Source organism: Caretta caretta, chromosome 8, assembly GCF_965140235.1.
Source record: "Caretta caretta isolate rCarCar2 chromosome 8, rCarCar1.hap1, whole genome shotgun sequence".
Classification (NCBI taxonomy): Eukaryota; Metazoa; Chordata; order Testudines; family Cheloniidae; genus Caretta; species Caretta caretta.
Window position 1 is genome coordinate 65248974 of NC_134213.1, and position 21799 is coordinate 65270772.

General features: G+C 39.8%; 1 protein-coding gene across 8 annotated transcripts in view; it reads left to right on the forward strand.

Moving 5' to 3' along the window:
• The window catches only part of NEK7 (NIMA related kinase 7), a 127006-nt gene that overhangs the window by 80624 nt on the left and 24583 nt on the right, over window positions 1-21799 (forward strand). For all 8 annotated transcript variants that reach the window (XM_048860436.2, XM_048860440.2, XM_048860431.2 and 5 more), the window contains 2 exons: window positions 11907-12015; window positions 13834-13941. In XM_048860436.2, the coding sequence (XP_048716393.1) occupies window positions 11907-12015; window positions 13834-13941 (217 nt within the window). The remainder of the gene's footprint in view (window positions 1-11906; window positions 12016-13833; window positions 13942-21799) is intronic.

Sequence of the window (21799 nt, forward strand, 5' to 3'; positions counted from 1 at the left end):
CCTATATTCTGTCACTTGCCCTCCTTATTAATTCTCCATAGTATCTCTGTCTCCTCCAGTGTTCTCTCATTCGTCTTCACTTCAATTTCTTGCTCCTCTCTCCTATTCTCCCATCAGTCCTTCACTCCATGTATCCTCCGCCTATAGAGTCACATTTGAACTATTCCCCTTGCATGCCCATATGCTGCATGTCCCCTTATTCAGATGGTGATATATCTATATATATATAGAGAGAGAGAGAGAGAGAGACACACACACACACACACAGTATAAGTTTTAAACAAACAGTTTAATACTGTACACAGCAATGATGATTGTGAAGCTCTGGTGAGGTGGTGAAGTCAGAGGGTGGAAGAGGATGGGATATTTCCCAGGGAATGCCTTACTGCTAAATGATGAACTAGCACTTGGCTGAGCCCTCAAGTGTTAACACGTTGTTAATGTAGCCCTATTCTCTACAAGGCAGCACAAATGGAGGAAGAGGAGACAGCGAGACACACCCTGTGTGTGTGAGAGAGATGCACATTGCCCCTTTAAGCACGCTGACCGCACTCTAAGTACATTGCCTTTTTAAGTAGATCAATATGTTGAGACAGCAGCTGCTGCCATCAAGCTCCCTCTGTCTTGAGCCCTGTCGTATCCCCCCCTACTCTATGGAGATAGGGTAAGCGAGGGGCAGGAGGAGCAGGGGGGAGGGGGACACCCTGACATTAGCCCACCCATTTCCCTCTTCCCCCAGCACAACAAGCAGGAGGCTCCCGGGAGCAGCTCCAAGGCAGAGGGCAGGAGAAGCACATGGCAGTGGGGGGAGGGACAGCTGAACTGCAGGCAGGTGATAGCCTGCTAGGTGGCTGCCTCACAGGAAACTTAGGGGAGTGGGGAGCTGATGGGGGGGCTGCCGGTCCACCCTGGTTCCAAGCCGCCGCCAGCTAGCTCCAACAGGCTCCTCTTTTTGCAAGCAGTGGACAAAGCAGGTGGCTGCCAAACAATGTTATAAGGTAGCATTGCGCAACTTTAAACGAGCATGTTCTCTAATTGATCGGCAGTGTAACAACAAAACAATGTTAACCGGGATGACTTTAAGTGAGGAGGTACTGTAGGCCAAAACTAGTAAAACTGCCCGATGAAACAAGCTCATATTGTTTTACCTTCTTAATTTGAGTGAGTCCCAGGGAATGTCTACACTGCAGTCCAGGGTTCAAACTCAGACTCGAGCCTAACCACCCTTCTATCTATACACAAATCACGCCAACCCAGTGCTTGGATGCAGGATCCACTCTTGGATACAGAGTGGAGGGTCTGTGCCTGAGTCAAACCAGGACCTATGGTTAGGGTTACCACCTTTGAAATGCAAGCCCTGCTCCACACACACACACACACACACGAGGCAAGCCTGCTCCAACCCCCCAACCTCAAAGCAATTCCACAGCCCACAACCTTCAACAGCCACTTATAGTACCTAGAGAGGTAATACATATAGATAAGATTGGTTACATAATTTTCTTTCTTTGGTTGTGTTTCTCCAAGCTGCTTTTTTTATGTCTGTCTTCATTGAGATTATTTTCCCCCAAATTGCAGTGATTCTGTATTTTAACTATACACTTGAATGTGAACATTTTGGAATTTTATCATAGAGAAAATCAATTGCGTCTATTTCTTGTGATGATAAAGCAGATCTTTAGATCCCTGTTAACCCCCCCCCACCCCCGCATATTAAATTATTTTTCTGGCAAATGGCAGATCCATAAAAAAAAAAACTGGCGAGGCTAGTCAAATACCAGCCAGGTGGTAACCCTACCCACAGTTCAAGTCCTGTTGCGTTGCAGTGTAGATTCATTCCCACTGGACTTGTGCACTGGGAGTCCACAAAAGTATTCCACAGTCCCACAAGCCAACTTCCTTTGTCCTCTGGACAGTCAAGTTTGGTGGACAGTCAAGTTTTCCCACACTACACCACAAAGGGCTAGATAGGTCACATTTTGGGAGGGCTCTTGTAGCGGGGCAAGTACCATGCTCTGGAGAGAAAGGGGTTAAAACCAGCTCTGGGAAAGGGCTGCCCCAAGGAGCCAATCGGGGGAAGGCAGGTAGCAGCCAGTCCAAGCCCGGTAGGGCTGATATACAGAGGGCTGTGAGCTAGGAGGTAGGTAGTCTCACTCTAGTCTTGGGGTGGGAAGGACTGAGCTTCCTGGGAACACAAGGTACCTTCAACAGAGCAGTGCTGGGGAAGGGGCAGGCTGAGCTGGGGAGCTCAAGCCTGGTGACCTCCCAGGCTGAGGCCTGACAGGAAGACCTAAGGAGGTACTGGGTCTGCAGGGAAAGGCAGCAGGTCCAATCCTCTAGCCAATGATGAGTGGCCTTTGCAGACTGCAGTTTGCCCCTGAGTAAAGGGCCTAGATGAGGACTGGCAGTGGGTCACTGAGGTGAGGTGGGCTCAGGGGAGTGGGGTTCCCTGGGTGAGGGGGAGCCCCCCAAGGTAAAGGGCACTGTGGTCCGGGAGGGACTGCAGGGGGGCAGGTAAGGGCAGGGAGAAACTGGCCAGAAGAAGGCATTCCAGGGCTGAGAGAACTAATTCCCAGATTACCAGCAGGAGGCACCAGGCTGGTGAGTCAGCACCTTACTACAGTGTTAGAAAGTCAGGATATGGGTGGTTGGACTTGGGCCCACATAATGCACTGTAGACTCTGGAGTCCCAGGTTGAAACCCAGGGTTCAACAATTCCTAAACTGGGGTTATAAATGAATGTGCTCGCTCGCTCAAGCCCTAGGTTAATAAACCTGGGGTCTGCTAACTTGAGTTCTACTAATGCTGGTCTTGTATTGCAGTGGATAGCTATCAGGCAGTGAAAATGGGGGGTAGTAGGTGGGAGGCCATGGGCCAACTGTAGCTGGATAATGCAGCTGCAGCAGGCTGTGTTCCCGTTAGCCCTCCACCTCCCACCCTTGTGTTACCTGGAAGCATGACAGGCTTCTGAATGCTTCTCCATTCTCAGGGCTGTTAACTAGAGCAAGGTCAGGAGTATCAGCTTACCCTGTTAAAGGTAAAAAGAAAAGGAGTACTTGTGGCACCTTAGAGACTAACCAATTTATTTGAGCATAAGCTTTCGTGAGCTACAGCTCAAAAAAGAAAAGGAGTACTTGTGGCACCTTAGAGACTAACCAATTTATTTGAGCATAAGCTGTAGCTCAAGAAAGCTTATGCTCAAATAAATTGGTTAGTCTCTAAGGTGCCACAAGTACTCCTTTTCTTTTTGCGAATACAGATTAACACGGCTGCTACTCTGAAACCTGTTAAAGGTGTGTATGCATGCTGAGGAGAAGGGAGTAGATTTTCCCTGCAGCCTTGGCTGTGTCTTTGTGGGGGAGAGAAGGAATCTGCCATCATCTATGTCCACCACTGCATCCAGTAACCATGAATAATCGTACTAGCACTTTGCTAAAATAATCAGTAGTTAAATAGTTTAGTGTCAATAGCCCAGATATGTGGGTGTGGCAAAGCATAACTCTTAAAATTATTGTTTAAACTTGCTTGCTTTTAGACTCAAAAAGGACAGCTGCTTCATTCCTCTTTAGGAGGTCATCTTTATATCTAGAAATGTTAGAAACTGTTTGGAATGAAACTTAATTTTGTCCAAACCTGTTGGGGGCATCTGTCCCCATCGCTGCCCCCAGATCCTAGAACTTTAATTTGCTTCCTGAATATCACCTTTAAGGAGTAGAAAAATAGTTCTTAATAGTTCAAAATGCTCTATGCAAAATAATTTGAGCAGAGAACTATTGCTTGCTCTTCTATAATGTTTATCACTTAGTGAAGTGAAAAAACTTCACTTTCAGTAGTAATTCTGTGCTGTATAACTAAACACTTTGAGAATGGGGAAGGAAGGTTTCTTGGATTTTTTTATTAAACTAAATATGATAGGGTTAGTGTGGGAGCCTGCTGTATTTACTGTACTTTGCCACTGGTTTTATTAAGGATCATCTATAATTTATAACAAAACTTTCCCTCCACTTGATGATGTACCAATTTCCTCAAGGGGGTTTATTGGAAAGAAAAGTTGTATGTAAACAAGAACTGTTGAACTTGGACATACTGCTATATATTTTAAGAAGCCTTGGCTCAGCTGAGTCTTTCTGCAGAGAGAACTAAAATGATGCAATGCTTTGAAATTTCACCTCCTTGGCTCTAAGATGAAACTTTCTATTTTCAATGGACGATATCCATCTCTAACATAAAAAGTTTTTGCTTTCAAGAGTGATTTAAAGCATCAGGGGAGCTGAGTGATTATGGACGGACTGATCTGCAGGGAAAGATAGTAAATGAGACTGATACTGGAAAAGTGATTAGTCCAGTTGGAAAATCTATGGTAACTAAAATGAGGTTCAGTCAGAAACTTCCAGGAATCCTAGTTAAATTCAGAAAACTAAAGTGTGGCTGTCTCAAGGCTTTGAGAAGAAGAAAATGGAGTGGCCCTCATAGATTATATAGACTTTTGAAAGTAATGAAGAACCATGAGTCATTAGCAAGAGAAGTAGTGAGAGAAGAGTTAGTGCCAAATAGAAGAAAAAAAGGGGCATAAACTTTTTCCTTTTACTGAAGTATTTTTATACAGTATGCATATAGAAGAATCTGTATATGTTAAAAAGTGGAAAACATCAAAGCATTTTAAATAATTCTCTCTTATAATGGCAGGTTTCAGAGTAGCAGCCGTGTTAATCTGTATTCACAAAAAGAAAAGGAGGACTTGTGGCACCTTAGAGACTAACCAATTTATTTGAGCATAAGCTTTCGTGAGCTACAGCTCACTTCATCCGATGTGGCTTGAGTACTCCTTTTCTTGTAGGACCGAAGTATTTCATATCAGAGGCACTCTCTCCTGACTTGGGGGAAAAACGTACTGTATTTCAGTAACTGAGTATACAAACAACTTTTACCGATGTTTCATAAAGTACAAAGAAATATATAATGTAATATTATTGATTTTTTTTGTTATGGAAATACCTCTATAAAAGTTAGTTTTAGATGCTGGAAAAATGACTAAAATGTAAGTAATTGAAAGAAAATGAATAGATACTTTGTCAAATCATGTATAATAAAGTAGCTGTTTCTCTTGTATATGTTCAGTTTATTAGCAACAGCAGATATTCTCAGGTGTCCAGTATATGCAGAAGAGTCTCTTTTGTTGTGTTAGTTGTAGCATTAGGCCAGTTGAGACTCTTTAAATGTTGAACTACAGTATGAGCAATCTTTGTTTTGTTTTGTTTAGCAAATACTGCTGAGATCCGCGCTGCTAGGAGAAGTGACTTTAGGTTTGGATGAAAATTCTGGTTTTTGTTTTGGATAGGAAATCCAGGGATGTTGGTCAGAAAAACTGATTCCAATGCCAACGGTAGGCAATTTGAATTCCAGAACTGATGAGACCCAGGCAAATCTGTTAGAATGCCATCTCTCTGATAAAATATCAAAATTAGAATGTGGTACATGGTAAAACAATAATATAATTTTTAAAAATACAGAAAACCTACAGTGGAGCATCTGCAGACAACGTGGGACTCTGATCTTAACACCCAGGTCTATAATACAAGGATTAATTTCTGATGACTCCCTCTCCCATGCCCTGCACACTAAAAATAGTGCCCAAATCGTGCCAGTTCTTCTTCCAAAACACTTCTAAAATCTTATTTTTCCTTTTTGGCCACACAGCCCTCTATCTCCTGTCTTGACTACTGCAATCTCTTCTTTTCCTCCCTGTTGCCCACATCATATTTACTCACTTCTTTAGAAAACACATTTTGCTAAGATTTCCTTAGCTCATCAGTATTTCATCCCACTCTTTTTTTTTTTTTAAATCCTTCCTTTGGTTCTTCCTAGGTCTGCTCCCTTCCACTCTCCGTAGGAAAATGGAGAATGGTGGTACCAGGGTCCTTATCCCAGAATCACCTGTAGCTCTGCCTGATGTTTTTCCAGTAGCAAGGGGGAACAGTCAAGTCTGGCAACTCTTCAGCAGGGGGAGCCTGCTGCCACAGCTAGTTTTTTGGTGCTGAAAAGGGCCCTATGACTGTTTCAGAAATTTGTGAAGCTGGGGTTGGGGCTACAGGAAAAAGGAAGTTGGATCATGAAGTCAGTTACTCAGAAGTTTGTGTTCTGGCCAGGAGTTTTTGCCTAGAGCAATTTGCATCTTTCAGTCCTGCAAAAAGTCCACTCTATCCCTTCAGGAATAAAGTCTAGGGAGATAAGGGGTTCAAGGGCAGAGCCCAGAGGCGCTCTCCCAAAGTGGGAACAGGTCGAGGTGAACTAGGGGGGACTAAGGGTCAAGAAAACCCAAGGAGGAGATAATGGAACAGGAGGGGAGCGAGAAGCTGGGAATGACCATGTCAAAAGTGGTAGGTAGATCAAGAAAGGTGAGTATAGAGAATAGGTCCTTAGACTTAGCCAGGAGAAGGCCAAGCCGAGTGCAGTTTCAGTGGAAACCTTATTGCAGGGACTCTAGAGATAATGGGGGGGAGGCAGGGAGGCAGCAGGAACACAATGTCACAAATCTCATTTTCCTTTTTTATAGATTCATAAATATTAAGACTAGAAGTGACAGTCTTACATAAGACAGGTCAGAGAATTTCATCTAGTGACTCCTTCACTGAGCCCAATAAATTGTGGTTAAACTAAGTCATGTTTTGTTCAGAAAGATATCCGTCTCATTTTAAAGACTTCCGGTAATGCATAGTCTGCCACATTCCTTAAAACTTAACAACTGGCTGGCTATCACAAAACTTAATTGTTAATGGGAATCTTCAGTGAGTGAAGGTTTCTAATGGAACCTTGCAAGGGTCAGTTCTTGGTCTAGTGATATTTAATATTTTTATCAATGGCCTTAAAAGAAATAGAAATCCATTAATAAAGCTTGCAGACAACACAACTGATGGCAGTCAGGGTTTCTGTGAGGTGGGCATGTTTATTTCCAGCATTCATGGAATTGCTGTCAGACTGGAATGGCTGAATGCCACTTATCACTTGATCTGAAGGGCTTTGTAAGCCACTTCAAAACCCACCAGTCAATATTATTCACTGCCCTAGAACTTAATTAACACCAAGTTGGGATGACCAGTGATGTCTCCAACCCTTACAGAATATCAAATGCACTTACTTAAACATCTGAAAACCAGGAGATTGTTAGGGTACGCATCAGGTCTGCACAACAACCTTAACTCTGCCCCTGGGGGTGGCTAGATCCACAGTAGCTATACTGTAAGTGTGTTTCAGCTAGGCTGTCCTTTAATAAGCAGACATGAGGAATGACTAAATGATGCCACTTCATGTGGTGTGTTGTCCCACAGTATTCTCATTCATCTGCTTATACTCCAACTGTGCCTGATACAAGGATTACTTGCAGCCAATTGCCATAACTCACACTGTGATATGAAGAGAGTTACGTCTGCAGCCAAACGGGTCCTGAATCCCCCATTTCTGTGCTGAGTTATGTCATTTGTACAAGTAGAAGAGCATGATCTATTATTGCTGTGGGGATTTGAAACTGTCGTCGGATGTCCCAATCAAGTGTTCCCTCTTGGGCCCTCGCTTGCCTAGACGCTTTGAGGGAACCCAGCCCATGGGTCCCCAGGTGCTTAAGTCTCCTGAGTGGAGCACAGCCATTATCCCAGTTTTTAGGGCCTGCCACACAGTCACTGGGCACAGACCCTCTGTCTGGCATCCCCTCCTGAGGCCTAGCCTGTATTCAGCGGTGACCTCTCAGACTTCCCTGTTTGCTTAAACATGCCCTCACCGAGAGCTCCAGTTGTGAGCCTGATGGTTTCCTGTTCCAACTCTCTCGGGAGACCTGTAGCAAGTTGTGAAGCATATAACACACATACATACTTTGCACTGACATCATTGCTCTTACTTACTCACATGCCACACGAGAGTGTAAAGGTCATTTAGAATACCACAAACATCCTGAACACAATGCTTTAGCCCCTCACTAGCTCACCATTCCCTTGGGGAACCATCTGTGTTCAGGAAGGTAGACAGGGTACCCTGCCTCATCAGGCCCCCTACATGCTGGGTTGCTTTGCCGCCTTCTTGACCTGAAGAAAAATGATCCCAAAGAACAGAGCCAATAAAGTAGCTTTTGCCATTTTTATAACCTTCCAGTCCCTCAGTCAGATCATCACAGACTACTAGCATGAGACTTTGTAGCCCAGGCAACTTCTCCTGTGATCAATCAGTTCTGGTTGGGAGCCAATCTATTGTTAGCCGCTATTACATTATAGTAGTCTTGCATTTAAGTTAAATTACTCGCTGGTGTTAGACTTTGCTTTGTCCCTACCCCTGTTAGAATTTAATTCCAGCCTGGAGTTGGAAGGACAACTAGCCTCACGTGCAAAATGGATTTTTCACCTTGGTAAAGATACATACAGAGAGTTCATAACCTCTTACAGAATTCATAAATTATACAGGCAGATTCCCCAAAAGGTAGCAACAGTCCAATAGCATGTATGACCATACATTACAGGGTACAGGTAATATTCCAGAGGAAATCCTTAGGACAGAGGTCAAGGGATGGTAACATCTAACAACTTTGGAGTGATTTGTGCAGAATAGGTGCAGTGGTTGAGGATAGGCCAGGCATAGCAACCTGGTGTTCAAATTTGCCTTAATGAGGACATGCTCTGACAGTTTCTCCTGTTGTACTATTGTTCCATATCATCTGGAAGGAGACAGTGCTACAATGTCTGTCAGGGATGGGTTGAAAAGGGCAGAATTAAGGTTGTGAAACAGGGCTGGTTTTGTACCTTGACTAGGTATTTCATGCCTTTTGGAGATTTAAGTATAAGTGCATTTATTTGTTTGCTTGTTTGTTTGTTTTTTCAAGCTAACATTCTGTAGGGGTACAAGGCATTCCCAGTCAACCTCAACTCTTATTTGTTGATGTTTTGGGGCAGTAAATTCCCTTTGATTTTTGAGGAGGAAGTGGTGGTGGTATGGAATGATTGGGAAAAAAAACTGGAAGTGGGCACAAGAAGACATCCTGAGAACACATTACTGCCACTTGGCTACCAGTTGTGCCCTCCATGTGGCCTCCATGCCCCTAATAAGTGCTGCTTGGATTCAATGGCTATACAGCATGTCACTTTGAGCTACCCAGTTACTTTGATATCAGGCTATCTGAAAACTCTCTGGTTTGCAACAAAGTCCAGTCCTGCAGTAAAAGCAAAAATGATTTTTTCTGTCTCAATCAATCCACACTGGGGTCCAACTTCTACACAGAATAACTTTTAAAATTCTGCTTTCCCAAAGGGGCAGTGGGTGCGGACACAACCTGAAATCAATTCTGAGGTATTTTTCTTGTCCATGTCCTTTGTACCTTGGCATTTCCTTAGGAGATGGCCAACAGTGCCACCATCAGAACAATTGCATTTTCACATTATAGAGTGTTCAAAAAAAAAAAAGGAAGGAGGACTAGAAGGAACACCAAACATTAAAACAGGGCTATTGTGCCTCTTCTTTTTCCTTAAATATGCTTAAAAAGATGCCATACAGTGTAAGATACACATAAGAAACTGGATAGTGTTTCATCAACACAGAATAGACGTGTGAAAAGGTAAAGCTGTGAGCAAAAGTTTTTCTTTTTCTTTTTTTTTTTCCTCTCAGCAGAAACCAAAGCTCTTAATAAAACTGTTCCCTAAAAGCAGGCTATTTTTTGGAAATTGGTGTCTGTGAAATCAGTTTGCTTTAATATCGCAAGCTTTCATTCATTGTTTGTTTCTTGGTTCATGGCAGACCAAGGAAACATTAAAAATATGCCAGAAATTAAAAAAAACAAGGTGATAACCCCTCAAACTATTATGAAGATTTATTTTAAAAGACTTGAAGTATTTTTAAGTGTAAGCAAGTGAAAATAACATTTTTGTTCCTTTATTAAATAAAATGCTTGCTTAAAGAACAGATTTGTTTATGCCATCCTTTTCACATGAGTAATAAATCAAAGTTCACATTTATAACAACTTAATATTAGTGATGACCTCAGAAAGGAGTATGTTAATGTCATGCAAAAGTAACATACTTTTGTTAGGTCAGAATACCCCAAAAGCAATTCACTTTCACATATTTGTATGAATGTGGAATGCTTGAATCACTGGAATTCTTAAGCTATTTCTTTAGAATTTTGTGTACAGTGTGCTACAACGGTGTAGCTGGCAAATGAATGAAATGTTAAAAGAAAATTATTTTTTTACAAACGTGCATTATACTTTTAAAGGGTTTTTTATGGATAAGATGCAAAAAAACTGCATACTTTGTTTTGTGAATTTTTCATCCTTGCTTGTACTTAAAGTTCAGTTTATTTAAGAACATTTTGAAGATTTTTTTTATTGTACATAGTTATAATTATGATAATTTTCAGAATTCATTTTGAATCAAGGAAGTATGCTTTCATGTACGTATACTTACATAGTATTGTGTATTTGTTTATAAACGAAAAGAAACCTGGTCTCCATCTTCCCGTTGACATCAAACAATCCTCTGATATGCAAATTCAGCTCTGGGGAGAACAGATACACAGTGTTTGTTTGGATTGAATCCAAATCTGAATGAAAGTTATAGTTAAAGAACTGATTTTAAAGCATTGGCTCGTTTGAATAAAAACTTATATTGACATAGTCTTGAACTAAACTTACTATTTTTGGTGAAATTTTATGATTTCCTTTATTTCCAGTATATTTTGCTATTGCTATTTTAATAATACCGGTCTCTCTGACATTATGTTGTTGCGTTAGGATGCAGCCTATCTACAGAGTCAGTTTTTCTGCCTTTTTTTTTAAAGACACTGAACAAAATATCGCTGCTTCCTTACAGCACTGATAACTGATCTGTACATGACCTTTCTGTCAAGTGTAATGCTGATACTATATGTATTTTATTGACATAATTTGTAAGGTTTTGTTTTTAATAGTAGAGGATCTGATTACTGTATGATTGTTAGGATCCCTTAAAAGATTTTTCTAATTTGCTTGCCCTTCTTATCAAACTAAGTATGTAATATATGTCTCAAGTATAGATAGACAAACAGCAGACTTCTGGGGAAGTTTTCATTTAAGCCTACCCACCTCTGGCAGCAAAGTTTTTAAAATTGTCAAACTTTCATGTTCTAGAATTGGCTATTATGGGTTCTCAATATGCAGTTATGGAGAACTCGGCTGCTATTTGCCATCCTTGAATACAGTATTTGAAAGAGATGAACATTGTTGAATTTTACCTGGTGTAGCCGTTTAACTGGAAAAAAGTTGAACAGGAGAGGCAAATTGACTGACTGAAGTATTTTAAATTCTTAGACCTACACAATTCCTGTGTTCCCAATTTTACATACTCTATGGCTTCTAAAATTGAGTTACATAATTTTGACAGCTTATGAATGTGTATCGTTGGTATTTTTCTTCGTTCTAGGCTCATGAGAATAAAAGCCTATAGAAATTAATTTTGGTGGTGAAAACTTCTTTATTTTGAGAATTCCTTTAGTAACTTTTCCTTACTGCTGGCTTTTATCCATTATATGGCAGATTGATTCTGTACTACAACATTCCACCCCCATTTCCCTCCACTGAGGCTTTTTTTCCTCTGAAAAATGTAACTTTGTTAAATAAACATTATATGAACTTTTCTTAGGACTGCGGATTTATTTTAAACAGCTTAACGTTCAGTATAGTGTTGTATTTGTTGATTAATGTCAGCACATCCTGTGCTGGTGTATTATATGTTACTATTTCAGGGAGAAGTTGAACTTCCATATCTGGAAATAGCCCTAGAAACTTTTGCTCAAATTAAGTGAGCTCTGTCTTAATAGCTTTTAATTAAGAGTTTACCTGTTTTCTCAGTTAATTCTGTAATAGGTTTTCAATACTTCTCTGTTTTCTTTTATAAAGCATTTTAAGAAACAGAAGAGGTTGATTCCTGAAAGGACAGTTTGGAAGTACTTTGTTCAGCTGTGCAGTGCATTGGAACATATGCATTCTCGTCGTGTCATGCATAGAGGTAACATAGGATCATAGATATTGCATCTTTAACAAGTATTAAATATATGAGAGAACTTGGGAGGTTCAATGCAAATGATACCAAATAACATATTAAAAGAGTCAGTTTCGACAAGTAGCTAACACAATGTGTGTGTTATTGCAGTATTTTATAAGTAACTTTAAAAATAGAAAGGATTTCTTTTTAAAAGATATATGATACTCCGGGGGAATTCTGCACCAAAAAATTAAAAATTCTGCCCACAATATTTTAAAATTCTGCATATTTTATTTGTCAAAACAACACAATATAATCACTCCAGTTTCAATTATTTTGGTAATTTATTTCAAAATACCTGTCAGCGAGTATGTCTATAGCAATAGAGACAACAAAAAAGATTCAGGAAATGTTTTTTGACAAATAGATTCCTTACTAGGCATACTAATACCGAACTTTGAGTAATAATTCATTTAAACTACAATCCAGAAATGTATTTCACACACCCCTCAGAAGCAGTGCAAAGTCTTTGGGGAGTCAGGGGTAACAGAGGAGCTGAGAGGGAAGTAATTGATGGGAAGGAGCCTGGGAGTGAACCTGGAGGGCTGTTGGGTATGGGTGGGAGAAGTATGGAACAGGGGTTTTGTTGGTTGGGGGAGGAATTGTTAGGGAGTTGGGGAGCCTTCCCCATGCTGACCCCTAGCCTCTCCCATTCAGTCAGGAACATCTGCACCTGTCCCCATGTGTCCCTGCACTCCTGTCCTTTCCATGTCCTGCACCCCCACTCAGCCACCCCTCCTTCCCTGTCCCTGCACCCTACTCCCCCCTGAATCCATGTGGCCCTGCACCCCCACTCACCCACCCACCTCCCCTTGTCCACATGTGGCCCTGCATCCCCCTCCTATTCAGCCCCTGGCTCAATGCCGTCACATCACTAGCTCCCACCCCAGTCTGTCCTCCCACCACTAGCCCTTCTGAACTTCACCTCTGTCTAAGTCCTCCCATGCACCCTTCAATAGATAAACCACACTTGGACCCATCAGTCCCTAGTTACCAGCCACCCCTGCAAATTGCTGTTTTTGTGATCCTATTAAACACACATGCATGGATGAAAGGCCAAAAGCCTGAAAAAGTAAGTGTGTGGAAAGGAGGAGGTGAAAGTTCTCACATGGTAAGCATGCCTTATAGGGAACCTTAAGTAAGTTAAATGGTAGTGTATTGAATAGTAGCATTTTCCATGTTTCCAACAAAAGTTAAAATCATGCAGATCAGGATTTTTTTAAAGAAGGGTGCCTATTGTTATGTTCATACATAAACTTGACCTGATTTTCAAAAGTTCTGCTTTTGAACTGTTGAGCTGTTGTTCTTGATCTCAGTGACAGCTGAGGGTACTTGACAATTAAAAAAAAAAGCAGGTCAAACTTATTTAGGAGACTAGTGTCAGGTACCTTTTTAAAATGCTGCTGTTGTCTCCAAAGGGCAGGGTTAAGACTTAAATAGTTTATATAACAATAGGTATTATCAGCATGTGCATATTTTGTAGTTTTAGAGCTAAAACTGTTTTGTGTTGCTTTTTTTATTTGTTGTTTTTCATTGCTCAGTTTTTGTTTCTATAGTGAAATCAGCCCAACCAGTAAAAGTAACTTGAGTTATAGCCACAAAAGTTAATTAGAATTTTTAAAATCCCGAATTCACATTTTATTAAATGCTTAAAAGATTTTCTAAACAGTACTGTCATTTGATTTGATTAACATTATACAAAATTACAAGACTCATTACATGTATTATTGATGGTGCAGTAGGGTTTATTGATAACACTGCAAAATGTTTTTCTCTTCATAGATATAAAGCCAGCTAATGTGTTCATTACAGCTACAGGAGTAGTAAAGCTTGGAGACCTTGGACTTGGACGATTTTTCAGCTCCAAAACTACAGCTGCACATTCTTTAGGTAAGAATATCATGCAAAATGATTTTGTTGCAAGATAAGATAAAATTTTATTCATGTAGACGTAATTTCTTTATATTGTGTTAACCCAACTGGTTTTGTTTTGTTGTTTTTTTTTTTAATAAAGTTGTTAGTCCCCTGGTCAAACCGTATTAAGCTGTAATGATACCTGTTTCACACTCAGTTTCCTGTTGCTTTGCCCACGGACTACTTAATAAAAGATGTCTGTTTAGAACAAATCCGTACCTATTGTAAACAGAGCATTTTATCGAGGTGTAATAAAAAGTAAGACTAAAGAATGAATTTCAACAGGGTTAAAGACTGCGCTGACCCTTTAATCAGCTGAGGAAAAAATACTATAATCGGGTATGCAAAATGAATTTATAAATGGAATGTGGAACATTTGTTGGTGACATGCACTTTCAGGAGATATGAAATGTAAAAGGTTCGATATTGCTAAATTAGATTTTGCTCATATTCTAACAGAACAAAACAAATATCATGACATTTTAAAGCCAGATAAGTACATCTTCCTGTTTAAAAAGATTAGATACCAAAATTAGACTGATACATTGTCACTTGACAAAATATGGTTACATAGTATTTAGCCAATTTGGGAGAGCTGCATATGGAGCACAGATATTCTGTTACCTAATCTGGTTCCTGTAAACACAATGCAAAATAGCAAAAAAAAATTACCTTTCTTAAATATATAATTTACAAATTAAAGTATATCATGTTTTGATACTTATTCCCTGTGAAGACATAATAGGATTTTTATTTAGCATGATGACCTGCACCCCAGCCTCCAATTTGTAGTGTCCAGGGAGAATGGGATGGGCAGATCAGGATTTAGAATTTTGAATAGCAAACATTCTTTAAAAAAAAAAAAAAAAGAATGTGGGAGAATATTTTTTGAGTTCTAAGAGTACAAAAGAACATCTAAAAACACCCAATTCTTTTTTGTATGGGAATTGGATCAGTCATAAAGAGTAGCATTATATTCATCATACCAAAAGCATTTGCAGAAAATTCACATCTTTTGGGTATCATTTGAGGAGATTATTTAAAATCTAAAGAAATGGAATAGACTTCTTGAGAAAATGATACCAAGGGAGACACAGAGATTCTCTGTTTTTAAAGTGTTGAGGGATAGTCTACAAATGGTTAAATCTAAACATAAGTACCGTAAAGAGGAATAGTTCTCAGTAGGTAATCTATATTTAGAAAGGGAAGTTGTTGTGGGAACAGATAACTAATTGATAGATTGTATTAGGGGATGGTTCTGTTTACTCTGGGGGGGAAAAGGAAGTTAAATATATTGGTTAAATTATATATATGTGCTTGAAGCTGTGTGTGGAGGGGTGCATGTTACAAATCCAAAATCTTAAATAAATTAGGGGTTCAAAATCCTTCAGAATCTCAGTAAATCAAATCTTAAACAACATTATACAAAATGAATGGGAATCTCCACTTAGAAGTTGTTGGCCATCTAAACTGAGAATTGCTTTAAAACTTTTTAAACCTATACTGTAAAAATATCTATCTGCTCATGACTGCCTAATCCCAAGAAAGCAGATTATTTCTCATTGACTGTGAAGGTAGAGGTTGTTCTAGGATACCCAATGGAATTTTGCAGGATTGCTTAGTAGGATATCTAGTTGTAGTTCATGTTCTGGAGCAAGTCAGAAAAAGAACTTGTGTTTATCTCATTAATGGCCTAATGCACTATTCACTGAATTCAATAGACCCCTTGCCATTGACTTCAAAGGGCATTGCAGCAGCCTTAAAACCACTCAAGAGAACGGCCAAGGCTATAAGACCCATGACAAAAATTTTATTCAGATTAATAGTATCCAAGAGCTCAGGGAGCTTTAGGTAATTGCTGGATTTTAAAGAGCCAAAACAAGTGTATTATAAACTCTCATTTCAGAAAGCAGACTTTACACTCTATAATTTTGGCAGTATAATCAGCCAAGTCCCTGTCATCCAGGAAACCTTTGGGACACTCATCTACACATTCCAGTTTTTCCTTTTTATTATAGATTCCTGCTATAAGCAGAAACTGCCACATATTAACACCAACAATAATTACAGGGGAAAAACTGAGATTAAGTGAGTCCATGTCACCCCATATAAAAAACAAAAATAGTGGGGCATCTTCTTTTTACCAGGCTTCCTCTCTCTTGACTTTGGATATAATTTAAAAAACTCCAAGTCAAGATTAGGTAATATACTATTTTATTTAAAAATATTGTTGTTTGCCTGCTATAATATGCCAGTGGCCAGTTGAGGCAATATTGCAGCATTCTTCCATGTTACTTGTCCTGGCTTAGGCCCTGCTAATGTCTGTAAATAAAATACAGTACATAAAACAGCAATGTGAACAGGCTGTAGTGGGAACCAACATTCTTGTACTCTATTTGTGGGAGCCAAAAAGTCCTGATCTACAATGTTCAGTAAAAAGGGAGCATCGCAGAGGAGGCAAAAGTCAGTGATGGAGGGAGAAGAGCTGGCCTATTCCTTTGAGTTATAAATCAAAAAGGTAGGAAAGACAAACAGTTGTTTCAACTCTTTTTTTTTTTTTTAGGTTCACCATGGGGGAGTGGTTGCAAGGTGCTTGGAAACTGAGCTAGGTGGTTAAAAAAAAAAAAAAAATCTTCAAGTCCTCTTTTACAAACCTAAGAATCAGCAGGAAAGGGAAAGAGAGCAAAAAAGGTGTTTTTTCAACTGGGGTGCTGGGTTTTGTTGCAGGGTAGGGAGTTGCTTCTTTTTTCTTTCCATAATTTAAACTCAGCCTGGGGGAGAAAATTTTGTGGCTGATTTATAAACTCATAAAAGTAAGACCGTACATTGTAAACACTGATATCAACTTTATAACATCTACTAAGCACTGATTTATCATAATCACTTTCCTAATATCCTTAATACAATCCTCTTTTGTTATTTCTGAATTTCATTTCTCTTGGTACTTCTGTTACTAGTTTCCCCAAACTACCCTTTCTTGAAAGTGGCCTTTCTTTTGGCTATTTCCCGCTCCAACCCTCCTACACACAAAAAAATTAGTGAACTAAAAACTTTGTCCAATCACCAATCTATGTCTTCATCTAGAGATGTTTTTTTTTAACTACACCAGCAGAGTATATTCAGGTTTTCACATATATAAAGAAATATACTAAAATTCTCCTTAACTATATATAACTTCTAAATTTAAATGGTATTGCTTTTAATTGCAACTTAAAAAAAAACCTATTCAAACTTCAAAATAAATGTAAGGATTTTAAAGCAAATTTCAATAGTTAAAGTGGTCTGGCTAGGCTTAGATAATGGCATTATTAATTGTATAGCCTTATCAAACAAGTAGGGGTTTCTGTTGTGTGTGTATTTAACTTTTGAGATTCTTCCTTTTTAAAACAAACAAAACCACTGAGTCAATCTCCCTTTTGGTAGAAGGCTGGTCATAATACCCACTGAAGTTAGAATGCACTGCACCTGGGTTGGTTAGAAGGGTATTTCAGAACAATAAAGATACACTTCCCTCATTTTTTTCTTTCCACCAACCTTTCCAGAGCTGAATGCCTTTCCTCCATAGCACACCTTATGGCCTTTATTAGAAGCAAGGATCAGCCTGAGTTTTCATTCTCAGCATGCCAGTACATGGCTCTACGGGTGCCAGCCTGTAGTCATGTTGTAGTTCCAAATCAGATTTATATATGTGACTATTCCCTTGGCCTACACTTCTAAGTTAAATCTACTAAAGGTGTTAGTGGTAGCCGTAGAGTTCAGGAATGTAGATTAGAATTCAATAGAAAAGCAATAGAGCACTTCACTTCTTCAGTGAAACTTTGCTAGGTTGCTGCTTTGTTCCTGCTAGGCAGCGGAATATCTCACAACCTCCACATACATGGCCAGAGAGCGCTTTCTGGGGGCGGGGAGGAAGGTCAGAAAGGCCCCCAAACCCTGCAAAACGCCCTAGGTGCACTGAAAGCACAGGGCCATCTGCATTTTCCAGTGATGCCACATTGGCTTGAGCACCCCCTGACTTTCATCCCCATGGCATCATAGTGCCAATGGAGCTATCCTGTCAGGGTTCCAACCTACATCTGGATGGTTATACAAAATGAACATGGGCCATAGACAAGATAATGCAGCTACCCTTGACCCTGCTCCTCCTCCTTACACATTGATCTCTGGCCCTGTGATGGATCCTCTGTGGGTCCAGGAGTTGGGAAGACAATGCTGCAGTGAAGGCATGCACACATCCCTTTCTGATGTGGGCAGGGCCAGATGGCATGCATGCATATGATACTTCAAACTAGCCCATAATTTGGCAGAACTAACTATCTCAGTTTATGGATGAGGCTAGTGGCTGGCAGTGCTTTGAATTCACCTCATTCTGAGGAGGAGCAATTTTGAACTACTTTAAATGTTTAGCAAAATAAAATAAAAAATGAGATGCTATTCTTTGATCTACAGAGTACACATGTTCAACTAAGGCAAAAGACTCGATGCTATTTTGAGAGCACAAATGCCAACCAATCCAAAAGATTCATAAAGTCCAGGAGGGATCATGGGGTTCTAGTATACCTAGTCTATGCCATTTTGTTCTCCGTAGATTCTTATACCACACTCATCACTGTAGCATCTGACCATCTTCTAGTAGTGTATTTATTAAGGAAAGTGACTAACACCTGTCACATGTTTTGTTCTCTCATCCTCTTCGTAGCCAAATCTTAGAACCATCACTCCATCCTTATTTTCCTTGACCTGTCAGCCACCTTTGACTCTTTCACTTGTGCTCTTCTCTTGAAATATTGGCCTCTCTTGGCTTCTCTGACTCTGTCGTTTCCTGGTGTTTCTCCTACCTCTCTAATTGCTCCTTCAGCATATCCTTTGCAGGATCCTTCTCCTTCTCCTCTTCCCCCAACTTTCTGTCAGGGCTGTACAGGGCTCTATTCTTGGTCTTCTCTTCTCCCTCTACATCTTATCTCTGGGTAATCTCATCTGCAAATACAAATTCAACTACCGTCTCTACCCAGACCTCTCTCCTTCTGTCCAAACTAAAATCTCAGCCTGTCTCTCATGTCTTGTGGAAGTCTAGCTGTCAGCTCAAGCTATATATGACTAAAAGAAAGCTTTTAATCTCGCCTACCTCCCAACCAACCCTCCCTACTACCTCTTTTCTTGATCACTTTGGACAGTACCACCTTCCCACCTGTCACTCAGGCCCATAACTTAGGTGTCACCTTCAACACCTCTCTGTACATCCTCACATCCAGGCTATCTCTAAACTTACAGATTTTGTCTGAATCTCTAAGATAAACAGTCTTTCCTACCATCCACGCAGCTAAAATTCTTTCATCCAGGATCTCATTATCTTGCATCTCGATTACTGCAGTATCCTTCTCTTTGGCCTTGACAAAACAATCTTGCCCTGCTTATATCCATACAGAATACAACTGCAAAGATCCTTTTTCTAACCTGTAACTTTGTCACCCCTCTTTCCTTCATTAGCTCCACCTTCTGTATCACATGAAACATAAGCTAATTATCATCTCTTTCAGAGCCCTCCTGGCTTGTCCTCACCTGACCTACCATCTCTTACTTGTTACTGAGATATCAACTCCTGCCTCCAACTGGCCCATGATGCAGCCTCCATCACTGTCTTGTTAAATTTTCAAACAAGATTCATTGTGCTTTCTCCCTTACTGCTCTGATACTTGGGAGGATCTCCTAGTTAACATCCTCAAAGCTACCTTGTTATCCTCCTACAAATCCTTCCTTAAGTGCTCCTTTGCCATGATGCCTACAAAAGTCTTGATAATGATTAAGCCTCTGGTGTGCTGAGAGCTCTGTCTATCATGGTGACTAACATTATATCATTGTTTCCTGGTACTCCTCCATCTGTCTGTCTCTAGCCATCTGCTGCCTCTTGTCTTATACTTAGATTGTAAGCTCCTTGTGGGAGGGACCATCTTTTTGTTCTGTTTGTACAGCGCTTAGCACAGTGGGGTACTGGTCCATGGCTAGGGCTCATAAGTGCTCTGATAATATACAGATAATAATAACTGCAACCTTGAACTTGATTTGAAATACTTTGGGAAGCCATTATATGGAGTGAAGGACGCATTTGACGTGCGTATGGTTGCCTTTGTTGCTGAGGAGAAACACTGCTGCTTTCTGTTCTAGTTAGTTTTGTAAGTTGCACAGGCATATCATGTTGCTGTAGTCCAATTGAGAGGTGGAGTGAATAACTGAGGCAAGGTCATCATCTGGTGGGATGGAGTCTTACAGCCAACTAGAGATGATGGAAAGTGTTAATTACAGATGCTGCTGTGTGAGAGCTCAGTGTCCGCGAGGAATCTGAGCTCTCACACAGGAAAAAAAAGTCCTAAAAAAAAAAAAAAAGTCCTAAACCATGGTCTGAATTGACCAGTTGTGGGTGTGTCTCTTCAACCAAAGGAGACGGAACCGTGGCTGCAAAATTTTAAAATACTATCCTCTTCCCTCCAGCATTATCTCTGTCTTACTCAGGTTCAGGTTCAGTCAGCTGAATAGAGTATATAGAAATTGTTCCATTTGTTAATTTCCCTCATTTTTTAAAAATGGTGCTTTTTTCCCAGTCTGAATTTGTCTAGCTTCAACTTCCAGTCATTAGATCGTGTTATACTTCTGTCTGCTAAATTGAAGTGCCCTCTTACCAGATTTCTGTTCCCCATGTATGTATTTACGGACTTTAATTGTCACTCCTTAATCTTCTCTTTTAATAAGCTAAATAGATTGAGTTCCCTGAGTCTGTTGTTATAATACATGTTTTCCAATCCTCTAATTATTCTCATGGCTCTTCTCTGAAGCCTTTTCGGTTTTACAACATCCTTTATGAGTTGTGCACAGCAGAACTGGACACACTATTCAGTAGCGATTGCACCAGAATCAAATACAGAGGTAAAATAACCTGTCTACTCCTACTCAAAATTCCCATTTATGCATCCAAGAATTTCTTTAGCCCTTTTGGACAGAGGTTTGGAGCTCAAGTTCAGCTGATTAGCCACCATAACCCTCAAATTGTTTTCAGGTACTGCTTCCCAGGATAGAATCCCTCATCCTAAGCGTGACCTATAGTCTTTGTTCCTAGATGTATGACTTTACATTTGGCTGTGTTTAAATCTATATTGTTTAGTTGAGCCCAGCTTTGCAAGTGATCCAGATTGCTCTGTGCCAGTGACCTGTCGTCGTCACTATTTACCACTACCCCAGTCTTTATGTCCTCTACAAACATTATCAGTAATAATTTTGTTAGCTTCTAGTTCATTGACAAAAATGTTAAATAGCATAGGGTCAAGATCTGATATTGTGGGATGCCAGAAGAAACACACCCACTTAATGATGATTCTCTGTTTATAGTTATGTTTTGAGACCTTTCAGTTATTGAGATTTTAATCTTTTGTGTGTGTCAGAATGTAGTGTGGAATGAAGTCAAATTCCTTATAGAAATCTATTACCTTTATCAGCCAAACTGACGATCTTATCAAAAATAAATATCGAGTTAGTTTGACAAATCTGTTTCCCAGAAATCCATGTTCATGGGCATTATATTACCCTCTTAATTCTTCATTAATTCAGTCCAATATCAGCCATTCCATTATTATTTAATAGTAATAGACCTTACTAAAAAGAATTTCCCAATTTTAAAGCTGCGTTAACTAAATAGAGCAGTAAACTTACGGATTTTATAATTTTTCAAATATTGATCTACTTTATGTATTAGATCTTTCTTTTCTAGCATCCCACTCCCTCTTTCTGTTGGTGAAGAAAGTAATGTTTCTTCGTAGTGTTATTCATGATGAAAACATCTTTTAAA